The sequence below is a fragment of the Channa argus genome, chromosome 23, assembly GCF_033026475.1.
Source record: "Channa argus isolate prfri chromosome 23, Channa argus male v1.0, whole genome shotgun sequence".
Lineage (NCBI taxonomy): Eukaryota > Metazoa > Chordata > Actinopteri > Anabantiformes > Channidae > Channa > Channa argus.
In genome coordinates, this window is record NC_090219.1 from 10,331,237 (window position 1) to 10,343,701 (window position 12,465).

At 43.8% G+C, this 12,465-nt stretch overlaps 1 protein-coding gene across 3 annotated transcripts in view; it reads left to right on the forward strand.

The window, feature by feature from the left end:
- Positions 1-294: 294 nt before the first annotated feature.
- LOC137108352 (receptor-type tyrosine-protein phosphatase zeta-like) overlaps positions 295-12,465 on the forward strand; it is a 73,717-nt gene continuing 61,546 nt past the window's right edge. For 2 of the 3 annotated variants that reach the window (XM_067492779.1, XM_067492780.1), the window contains exon 1: positions 295-651. In XM_067492779.1, the coding sequence (XP_067348880.1) occupies positions 591-651 (61 nt within the window). In that variant the 5' untranslated portion in view covers positions 295-590. The remainder of the gene's footprint in view (positions 652-12,465) is intronic. The other variant, XM_067492781.1, reaches the window with a different exon arrangement.

A 12,465-nucleotide genomic window follows, 5' to 3' on the forward strand; every position in this document is an offset into this window, starting at 1 on the left:
GGTTCTGTTTATTTCCCTTTTACACCTTTTGGTTTACTCCTCATTACCTCATACTCACTTCCCTCCTAAATGTTCTTTTTTTTTAATTCATTCTCTGACTTTTTTTTCTTTTTATGCTTAAATTTTCACTTATTCTTACCTCACTACCACCATTTTCCCTTAAATTCCTTTCCGCCTTAACTTTTCTTAATTTTCACATTAAAAACGACACATTTCTATATTTCTAGTTCATTCTGCATCAATTATCACTGATAATCACGAGTGTCGTATTCACACTCAGTACTATCACCTGCGGTTGTGTGGAGGAAGTGAGGCCGGTGTGGCGGCGGCTGTGGGCGGCGCACAGCTTCGCTCCGGCGGCTCCTCTTCAGTCAGTCGGTCGGCGGCTGTGGAGGAGAGCGGACGGAGCGGAGCGTGGCACCGTGAGTCCGGATCTTTACACACACAGAGCAGCACCGAGAGACCGGCAGGAAGGCGGGCAGGGGCCGAGCGGAGCGGCATGGAGCTGTGAGGGCTGCGGGCCGACGGGGACCTGCTCTACGATCTGTTTGATTTGTTCATTCGCCCAAATCTGCGACGTTTTCGGCGACATGGAGACTACGGGCGGCTGGCTGCTACTAGCTGCGCACTTCATCCTCATCTGCCGACCAGGTAAGGGGTGCTGCCATTCGGCTTTTGTCCTGATACGAGCCGTTTATGTTGCCTAATGGTCATTTCCCAAAGAGCGTGTGGTTTTTCCACTTGCTGCGCCAACTTTTACGGTGATTGCGCCGCGGCTGCAGGTGAGCTGGAGAGCCGCGCTGCCCGAAACAAACCCGAGAAAACTTCATGGAGGATGTGTAACTGCGTTTGTTAACGTGAGGAACGCACTCCGTTCGATCCCCAGCTTGAACCTGAACGGCGTAACGCGCTGTGCGTCTTTGGGAACATTCAAACGAGCGAATTCACATCTTTGAATTGAACTGATTTTTCTCGTGTGGCTGATGCGTCTCTGGGGTTTTGTGTTGATGGGCTCAGGGTTAGCACGTCCCTGTCTGGTTTTTAAACGACTGTGAGGCCAAGAGCGTCACACATCGCCTCCAAACCGGAGCTGTCAAGCATGAAAAGAGAAGTTTGGATACGGTTTTGCCGACTGAATTATTAGAGTGTCAGAGGCGCCATATCTGGCATCAGCAAGAGCAGAAATCCTCTAATGCTCTTCAGAAACACAAAGCATCACTGCAGAAACTGTAAACCAGCAGACATCTGTGGCACAGGAGGAGCAGTTCATATGTTGGAGGCTCTGATCCCTCCCAGTGCGTCTGGGGAGGTCTGTCTGCTGTCAGGTGGACTGGAGCTAAACAGCCTGTTGGTCTGCAAAGATGAAATGGCTTTGTAGCCAAGATTCTTCAGGTCATCTACTAATGACCAACTTTCCATTTGGGCCAATCAGGAGCAAGTAAACCTTGTGTTTATGGTGCACAGATACACTTTTTCCTGTGGGAATGATGGCGTCCGTTGAAATAAATCTATTGGTTGATTATTTTCAGAGGTCTTCATGATTTGATTTGTGTAAATTAGGACAAAAAAAAAATTGCACCTAAGGCACCAGCCCAACTATTGACCGGTATAATAAACGGGCAATTTAATTAATTATATGAGAGTTTAACCCAACTTTGAAATGTACTGAGTCTCATGAAGATGTGGGGATGTTGTACGTTGCAGTTTACACAGTTAAAATACGTGAGACATTTGCAGCTTATGCCTTTGTGTGATGTTCTAATGAACTTTTGTCAGTCTTGATACTTTCCAACATTTAGTTAAATGAAGTGAGTCGATTTAACAACAAATTAGGAGCAGACGTGTCACCGCTTCTTTACAAGAACTTGGTGCTTTTTGCAGATTCTTGCTGGCGACTGAACGAGTTAGTGAAAAAAGTCTCATCACATGGTGACTGTGTCTAAATCAGAAAAAAGTGTGTTCTCCTCACTGGGATGCAATATTAGCGAGGTCCTGATGCTGATACAAATATCTGGCGTCTGGCTCGATGCGGCCTTTGTCTACTTTTACTCAAGGAACTTATCTGATACTGTGCTCGATACCACGGAGGATTTGCTTAATTGCAATGTCAAGCAACTCACACAAGAGGCCAAAATGTTGAGTCATTGTATCGGTACTTGGTATCTTGGAGAGTACTGAAATGTAAGTACTTGAGGAGAAAGTGGTATCGGCCCCCTGTGCAGTATTAACCTCCGAAACTCCAGGGTGCACTGTAGCAAACGGCACCACCTTCGCTCTCGTGTTATGGTAGTTTGATGTCGAGCATTTGTGCCTTTTTTATAAGATAAACAATTGACAGAAACCATTATGGAATATGGTTATAATTTTTGGAGGTTTTGTTTTGATGTCCACATCTGAAAACAGTCCAGTTCATTAAAAAAAATCAGTTTTTCAGGTGTGACATTGGAAAAATGTCACAAAAAAACAAAGATGGCAACAGGAAATAACGCTGTTTTTTTTTTTTTTTTTTTTTTTTTTTATGCAGCCAGTACCGTTATCGCGTGTATTTCTAATAATTTGATTCTGGAGAACAAAGAGAGTCTAAGATGATTCAGGACATACCTTCAGAATCTGGGCAGGTCTTAGCATGTGACTTAGCATTTTGGAACTAACCTCAGGAAAATCTCTGAGCAGTTTGCAGACGTCCTGTGCACATTAGCATGTTAAAGGTCGAAGTTCAGGGCTCATTCTTTAGGTTGCAAACAGTAGCTTGGATGACTTGATTTGTCAGCTCAGTTGGTTTTAATCGCTACTTCCCCTTGTTTTTCCTGTAAAGTCGAACATTTGGTTGTGGGACAGGTGTGTTGTGATCAGCTCGTGGAAGTGGAAAATTTGCTTCTCACAGCGAAGAAAGAAATATTGTAATGTTTTGTGGATATTGTTCCAACACATTTCTCCACATGCAGCTGAACATCTGTGACGCATTTCAGTGGGAATTGGGAGTTTTGGCTCACACAACAAGCTTGTGTGGTCTCAACCCCTCTTACCTGCAGGGTTGACGAGCTTTAGCAAGTAAGTGGAGATAAATGGGGGTTTGTCACTATGAGCCCGAAGACTGGACGAGGTTTCCAGCTCTTATCCTCCGCTTTGCCCTCCCAGCCCCACGGTGCAGTCACATCGTGCCAGAGGGGACACTGATCTGCTTGGTCGAGTCTTTTTTGGGGGGGGGGGGGGGCGAGACGTGAAACAAAAATAAGTGTGAGAAGCTGGCCGGAGCCGGTTTTAGCCGAAGCGATGTGAAACCTTTTGTGGCCGGGCCAGCCTGGGTCTGTGCTGGATGGTTCGGTACCTGCTGAAATCCCCCGGGCTTCCCCCCCCCCCCCCCACTCCCGTTTCATTTGGCCTTTTTCTATTTATTTTAAATGAAGCTTTGATGAGATGTCGCACAATGAGGTGCCAGCTTGCTGAGGAGGCAGCTCAGCAATGGCTGACGGTGGAAGAAAAGACACGGGAGGAGAAACCTCGGCACCATCTGTCCTCCCAAAAGATTTTTGTGAATGGGCAGTGCCAGTCATGCCCTGCGCTCCGTCTGGACTCACGTAGTCTCGGGGCCCCTTGTTGTCTAACAGGGAGTGTGCAGACAGATGGCCGTCACAGTCGGGCAGCCTGTCAGTCAAACGCATGCAGGGGGCTGCAGTGGATGTGATGCCGAGGTCGCCTCAGTCTGGAAAAGCTGAACATGACTCGTAGTATTTATTTTCCAGCCTTTGTAAAGAAAAACCAACGCGCCGGTTGGTACATTAAACGAGTTGTTGTTGCTCTGATTGTTCCTCCTGTCGTGGCAGGGGATTAAAACCACAGTGCTGCTGTAAAGAATTACACATGGCATCAAACCACATTTGATATGAGGCTCCAACAGCTGCAGAATCTGCTCTTCAGTGAGCAGCAGCTACATCCAAGTGCTTTTTCTCCATTGAGCCAGTTAATAAATATTAACAAAAGTATTATTGTCTGATCAGCTACTGTTGAGTCCACTTAATGGTGGAGTTTTGAGCTTTTGGTTCTAGTTAGTCCAGGTTAATCCAGAATATTTAGAACTCGTGTTTCCAACAGCAGCAGCACCATAGACTGGCAGAATGTTAAGTGACTTGGTCTGTGGATGTATCAGAATATCACCTTTCACTCTGTTTGCAGGGATCGTTAACGTCTCCCTCTGTAAAAACTGACACAAAGCCTGGACTTTGTCATCAGTCGACCCCAAGCTTTAAGACAAACCGTTACGCTCGGCGTTAGGTTTTTTTTAATACCTGAAAACAGCGAGGAGCTTGACCCATTAACGACTCTCAGCATAAAAGTTTGTGAACCTTCAGAAAGGGCTTTCCCCTGTTGAGGGAGCCTTTCTGGGACTAACACTTTCCCCATTACAATAAGAAGCTAGAAAAGGGGAAAAGGCACCATCCATCTACAATCTTGTAGAACTTTCTCCCTTCACAAAGTTTTTTTTTATGGTCAGTTTTTGTTGAAACTGACTCCTAAAACAGTTCAAGCTCAAATTATGCAACATCTACAAAACATTACATCTTATTCTTTGGCATTTTGAGTAACTTCAATAACTGTGTCTGTATGTGTTGTGTTGATTTTGTTTGTAGTATAATGTTGCGAAGACCAGTGGAAACTGTCCTTATTCTCATAGTTTGGTGTGATTTGCGGCAACTTCACCTCCCAGGTTTTAATTTGGATTCTTTTATGGGAGCGTAAAAGGAGATTTTCTAGGACTTGCCATATGTGGCCTAATGTGGACTGACGAGTGTCTCTCAGCAACACGTTTGCTGCGAATGGTGCTTCACAGCTGTGTTGCCCTTTTTGAGCTTGGTAGAATTTTCTTCTTCCAGAAATTGACAAAGATGTCAGCAAGTGAAGGCATCACTGGAGAAGAGTGCTGACGTTAAGTTAAAGCTCTTCGTAATATGACTTTTTTTTTTTTTTTTTTTTTTTACTACAGGACAAATCCATGTGTAACCACAGCAAGTTTAGTTTGCAAATACAGCAGGTTTTCATAAATTCCAATTCTGCTTGATTCCCTGTTACCATAAATAATTGGTTTTAAAAAAAAATCTGCATCAAAATGAGGCTATGACAACGCTGCGTTCGAACACTTAGACTCAGCTGTTTATCCTGTTCGGGATCACGGGGGTGAGAATTTTGTACAGTAGTGTTTTTAAACCCTGACGTCCATTTTACTTTAAAAGTCGGGACTTGGGGGTTAGTTTTGCCAAAGTGCGTTTGGTTTGTTTGCCCCCACCTCATGAAATTGAAGATCTGAGCCGTTAACTGATGGTTTCTGTCTGATGGATCTGGAAATGTCTCCTGTGCAGTGACGAGACGTCCTGAATGGCGCAAAGAGACGCCATGTCTCGTCATTTACTGCAGTCAGTATTGGACGTTGTACCATTAGCCGTCCGTGCTAACTTGTAATGAACATGCTGTTGAGGTGATGGTCTTCCTGTAGGGAGACAGATCCGTACGTCCTTGGAGACATGTAGCCTTTGCATGAAACCAATGAGCAGAACCGAAGTTCCGTTTTCTAAAGGGTCCAATTTTAAAGGTTTTGTGGAATAGAGTTGCAAATTCCAACCACAAAATTCTTTATTGTGAGTAATCTATTAAGACACAAAAAAAGCCTCTGGTTGCCTCAGATGACCCCTTTTTTCTTTAGTCCTTCCTCTCATTTATACTCATGTCTTTATTTGCTCCGGTTCCCCCACATTCCTCTTCCTGTCTTTGTCTTTTCATTTCTTCATGTTAACCTTCCATCTCCGTCCAAATCAGCTTTGGCTGGGCAGACGTCCCCTCGCTGCCCCGCTGGTAGCGGTACAAAAAGCAGGTTTCCAGTGGATGCAGTGGGGGTATTTGGAGGACAGATTAGTGGGTATTAGGCTCAGCGGCATTCACTCAGGCCTGCATAGAGGCCATCGGTTTGAATCCTCCTGAGATGCCCCTCTTTTTCTTTCTGATGGCCCGCAACTGAATGGAGGCCCTGATTACGTGGGGGGGGAAACAAGCAGCCAGGTCATCGGGGGAGGTCGCCTGCAGAAGCCCGTCAGTCCTGCGCCGCCTCCTCGGGCCGGACCCCGTAAATTATGCTGTCAGAGGGGAGATTTGTTTTGTAACAGTAAGAGAGGGGGCAACTACAGAAAGAGGGGTGGTGCAAGCGGGTAGAATGAGGAGAGGGTTGGGGTGGGGTGTGGAGCTGCAGAAAAAAGAAGGGGGTGAGGGGTGGATTCAGAGGGAGGGAGGGAGGACATTTAAGCGTGACGCACGATGGCACTGTGATTTGTCCCAGTGGCAACTGCGATGAGGAGGAGAAGACGCTGTCACACTGTGAAGCTGGAGCAGAAGTGTGGGAGCGCAGTGTGTTAGGTGGAGGCGCACACACACACACACACACACACACACACACACACACACACACACACACACACACACACACACACACACACACACACACACACACACACACACACTCTTCCTCCAGTACCTCGAGGTTGGAGGCCTCACAGAGCGATGAAGCGCAGGTTAAGCAGCACTCCTGCCTTCATTAGTCTTCGTTAACACCCCACCCACCCACCCAACCTCACCCCAGCTCCCCCCAGCTCCCCCATCCCTGTGGGTCTCCCAGCTCTGTTCCCAGCTCCTATTCATGCCCCATTCGCACTGTAAAAAAAAGTTTGTTCCAGAGCAGGTGGATCATTGAAAGTGGAAAGTTGTTCACGGGCTGTGCACGTCGTTCTTTTACTCACCTGAAGGAAAACGAAACATCTGTGCTGAAGCTAAAGCAGCTGTGTCTCGTGTACGGATTTCACATGTGATTGGTGGACAAATCATATTTGCGCTTTTTGAAAATGTTTCACTGAAGTCCAACACGGGTACAGACATGCAAAAACAAAATAAGAACAGATGTATAAAAATTACTTTGTAGGCCGAACAAGATGTTTCCTCTTCTGATATGTGCCACAGTGTTATGCACATGACTGTGAATAAAGTTGTGTTTGAACAAAAGCCGTTAGCTAGCAGCCACCTGCTCGCACCGTCTTTACCGGCTGACTAATTTCCAGTAAATGAACGCGGTACGTTGCCAATCAGAGCAGGTGTTGATGCACATTGATTCAGAAACCGATGCTATTAGTAAAGTTGGATTTACAGAGCTTTGGGCTTTCTGAATAAAATACTAATAAATTCCAATAACATGTTTCCAAAAAGTTGTGGAAAGAATCTAGGACAAAAATATGGACCAAAATGTCTCTTTGGGAACAATTTCAACCATTTGTGCTTGATTAGTAAGTTTTTCAGATGCCTATTCACTGTGAATGCAGATGCAGGCTTCCTGAAGCAGAGGCAGGTCTGGTCTGCAGTTCGTGCTTTAGCTTTGGTTGCAAGTCGTTGTTTTAACTTATTGAAATTTAATGAAAGCTCTCATGTGGATTCTTTGAGACATTTTCCCTTAACGTTCAATATAACGATTAAGCTTGGTGAGTCGTTTGCTTGAAAGTAAAAATTTTAGACTTTTTAATTTTAAATTAGTTTTTTTTTTTTGCAGTGCACTTTCTCAGGCCCAGATCTTTTTTTTTTTTTGTTTGTTTTTTCCTCTTCGGTCTTTTTGTCCTCCATCTTTCCTCAGCTCTTAATCTCTCATTTCTCTCCCCCTTTGACAACTGCTGCTGCACATCTTCCGTCACCCTGTTGTCCCACTTTTCCCCCCTCTTTTTTGAGCTTCATGCTTTCATCCTTCTACTGTCTGCCCCCCTCTCATTCCCACCCCTTAAAGTTCTTAAATCCTCCTCCACCTCATTTGCCTCCCCTCTTGTTTCTGCATGAGTGGTGGGGTTTTTTTTTTTTTTTTTTGGTTGTTTTGGTGAGCCAACCATCTTGTCTCTGCTGGTGTCTGCCTGCTGCCACCACCATCACCCACCTCCCCTCCTCATCTTTCTCCATCTCCTCCTCAGTGCCCACTGAACACCATAATGGATGACAGGGCAGATCCGGGTGACCCACAGTGGCTCTGAAAGGGGGGGCCACTCACACTGGGGCCCATTGCAGCGTTGAACAAGTGGAGCCCCCATAGAGTAGCTGGTGGAGAGCCATTGGATTTGCCCTCCGCTTTTCTCCCCTGTTTTCTCCGCTCTTCAGCCGCCTGCAAGTGTGTGGTCTCTGTTCGATCCTGAATGTTTGATGGCCCTCGTCTCTCAGAACCTCTGAATGCGAAATCTTAAAAGTGATGCACAAAAAGGCCAGCGATTTATTTAAATTCTTTTTTAAAGGCCTGCGTGGAGGACGCGGGTGGGTAAAAATCCTCTTCAGCAAAAGGGTCGATTCGCTCCTTTTCTTCCCTGTTCGCCGGCTGGTGGAGGGAATCTATGCAGATGAATGTGGAGATGCTTTAGGCAGATGTTGGCTTGAACAAAAGGATTCGACAGGCCTCAACAAGGCTTTTCATGTATTTATACAACATTTACATTTACATTTCAGGCATTAGTCTGATCCTCTTATCCAGACCGGCCTCCATTGAGTGCAGCAGGAGAACAAGCTTAAATTCCTCAACTGCTGACATTACAAGGTAGCAGCAGCAGCAGGGGGTCAAGCTGTGCAGCATCATGTCACGACTAGAGGAAAACGGAGCTGAGAATAGAAGCAGATGTGTTGTGTTTTCTACGGTTGAACCAACAGGTAGAAAGTTGGCATCCATCCATTTTTCTTCTCTCTCTTCTTCTTCTTTCTTCTCTCTTCTTCTTCTTTCTCACACGTTCAGCAGACACAGCAACATAATCAAGTTTAGATCCTTTAGTTATTCTCTTTTAGCTCCATTTTGGTCTCCACCTTCGCCTGACAGAAATATCTGCCATCAACTATATTCATCTGTCGATCTCCTAACTGCTGTGCAGGTTGTGTCTGCTTCCGGCTGCTGTTAGATCATTGTTAAAACCAAACTAGGAGCTCAAACAGGCTTAAAAAGTGGCGTAGAACTTTAAATATGTCACCGTCACGCCTGGACACAAGATGTCACCTCATTATAAGGCCCGGTAGAAGGTCATCTACTGAGCACACAATGACTTCACAGGATAGAAGTTAAGAAAAGCTGTTGCATTTACAATTGCAGAATTCAACTAGCTGCAATACTTAAGTGCGTTTAGTGCTAAGTTACTTCATACGGTGACATTATCCTTCGGCTCCCGTGTGGCCCTTTTTATCATGCACGTCATCATCAGGACAAGAATTTGTACTTTCCTATTTTAGCAGTAATATCAAAACCCCATTAACAACCAAAAATTCCAAATAACAAGAGACTCTCAAATGTACTGCGATGCAGAGTTAATCATTTGTAGTATAAAGGCACACAGAAAATAATACCGCCACAATCCAGTTATCAGTAAATTTTGTTGTTTAGGTTTGTGGCAGGGGTCCTACGTCCAAGGTTGATTGACTGCCTAGGTTCAAATTAAATTTGGTGGGTATCTTAATAAGGGTAATTTCTCTTTAACACAGCAGTTAAACTCTCAATTTTAATATATTTGTACACCGATCAGGCATAACATGAAGTACCTATCTGAAAAGGGAATAATTCTATTCTGTTTAATGTTGAGGGTAGTGGGTAGGTGGTTCTAATGTCTTGACCAGCTCATTCATTTTAAATAGTAGAATTATCACCTTTCTGACAGTTTCAACCTATAAACTGAGAAATTATAACATGGTAAAAGTAGAATTAATGGCAGAGCCACAGAATTGGGTTGGATTAAATTGCACAAGTTTTCATAATGTTGCAGCTGATTGATGTTTATTTCTTGTGTGTTAAAAGGTTCCTGACCCCCCCTGTAGCAGAATGCACATTGATGACAGAGTGAGCTTTTATAAACCTTTTTAACAAAAATAAAAGTTTATTTAATTTGTAATCTCAGTAAAATGTAAAACAGTATAAACTTTGACATTGTTGCCGTTGTTGTTGTAAATATTTGGGAAATAGCCAAATAAAATTTGCCATGATGCAATGATGAAAACATCCCAACTGGGCAAATGCTGTTGAGTTCAGATAAGATGAGATAAACCTTTTATTCTTTTCACAGTGTGGAAATTTACACGTTACAGCAGCTACGAAATGTGCAAAAAAACAATTTTGCGAGATGAAAACAAAAAGGTTTATATAATAATAGCAACATAAATAAAAAGAAAATAAACAATACGAAATGAGTACAATTGCATAATGGTACAAGTACACATAAGTACACAATCTGGTCCTAATGGAGCCCAACTGATGGCCAGAGAGGATTTTATGTTACATGATGTGACTAATTGTTGAACTGTATATAAAGAAATTCGGTACAAATATTTGGTGGTTAATGCATCAAACGGACAATATTCAGAAGCAGTTTCTGAGAGTTTCATTTAGACCCTATTCATTAAGTTTCAGGTGTTTCAGGCCTGAAGTTAAATACCTGCAGACTGTTTGCACATGTCAGCCATCAGCTTGACCTGCATATACAGACTGAGACGTTCACCCCGGAGGCGCTTGCTGCCTCTCAGGTCTGGGGAGAATCTGTCCTGCTCGTGGTCAGACTGGTTCTGTGCTGCTCAGAGCGAGGCCTCAGGTTGTGTTGACTCACCTGAGCTGATTACAAGGGTCGGACTTAAAACTACAGCAGCTGCAGCGAGAGATGTGTGAAAGCCGTGAAAGGTTGATCCCGTTCGTCTGTGAAGTACCAGGCAATTGAAGCAAGAGCATGTCAGTGGAAGCAGGGATGAGGTTTTTTCCCATGAACAGTGTAAACGCCTGAAACTGGTTTGGTTTGGTGAAACTAGAAATGATAGCTGCCAGATGTGCAGTGAGACCTCCAGATGTTTTCCTATCGTGTGCAGTCGTAATGGTGCCATTAGTGGAAAAAAAAAATCCAGTCTAAAGCCGTTATTGTATATTGCACGTAAATGACACTGCTGCTGTTTCGTCTTGGGGGCTATGGAAAAGTCAAAGGGTCTGTTAAGATACAAAATGTTTGTCCTCTGAGGAGCAATTGTGAGATCTGGGAATCAATTAACACACCCGATGCTCAATGCACCATTTGCACTTTTTTTAGCCTATATTTTCGAACCAATTAGAATAGTGTCCATTACTTTACATACTGCTCAATAGTTTGGGAATTTGATACAGAGTCTGATGAAGATACTGTATTTTGTTTAATTAATCTGACTAAAGTAATAGTAAATATAGTTTATAAGTAAATGTAAATGAAGTAACATGTAGGATATTCGCCTCTGAAATGTAGTGAAGCCAAAGTAGGAAGTAAATGGAAATAATACCTCACCACTTATTCTTAACTATAGTACTGAAGTAAAAGTACTTTGTCAGTGTGTCTGGTTGTTGCGATCAGCAGACGGCGTAAATAACGAGCTCAACACAAGACGCTCCAAGAACTACACATTCACCCGAGGCCAGATACTGCCAACGTCTTTGCTTCTGTTTGTGTGATTAGTCGGTTTAGCTGAAGTGTTCATTTTACCAAATTAGAAACCAAATCATTAGATTTGCAGCTCGTGTAATTTCCTCTGTAGACACATCGGACACAGTTTCCTCTCCTCTCTGTGTTGGTGGCTGGTTGACTGGTACAGTAGCCCAGAGTGCATTACTGGGAGTGTTGGAGACGGGAGGCAGCTGGTGGGTGGTGGTGGTGGTGATGAACAGCAGGAGGTCGGCATCAAACCACTGCATCCGGAACGCCGGGAGCTGATGTGGTGCAGATATTTTTAGGGATACAGTTGCATTTTTTGATGAACGGTGTTTAGTGTCTTCAAATGAATATAATTTATAAATACATGTAACTTCACCGTTTTTAGAATTTGTGTCGTTGTTATTGTGTTTATCGTTTACTGGATTTCGTTTACACTGACAATTCTGTTGTCAACTACGAATTATTAAAAATAACCCAATTTAACTAATTAAATTTAATATTGTGTATATATAACGTTGAATAAAACATAAAAATAATGAGAATAAATAAATAAAAGAACCTATAAAGTAAATAAATAGCACCCACATTTTCAATGAAAGCCAGGATAAAAAGGTGGGTTTCAAGTCTCAGTTTTGTTTTTTTGTCTCATGATGATGTCTTGAAATGTCTGCTATCATTAATTTCTGTTATTAGCAGAGAAAATGCAGTAAAAGCGTGTCAAGGTTAAAGGAGGACAATGTGGAAAATCCATAATTTCCTCTGTGTCCCACCCCCTGCTGCTAACTTCAATTAGGTCATCCCTCAAAATAGTCATGCGTCCCCAAGGCACCGTCACAAAGTGTCTGCGTGTTAATGATCCGCTGATTGCGCTGATGATGTTCGCCCGGTTTCACCGAAGCAGGGCTGTGGATTCATGCAGGTGGAAAAGCAATTAGCGTTTGGCCACCGACCTGCGGCGTCCCGCTGCGAGATGGAGGTCTGCGACGGAGGCGCG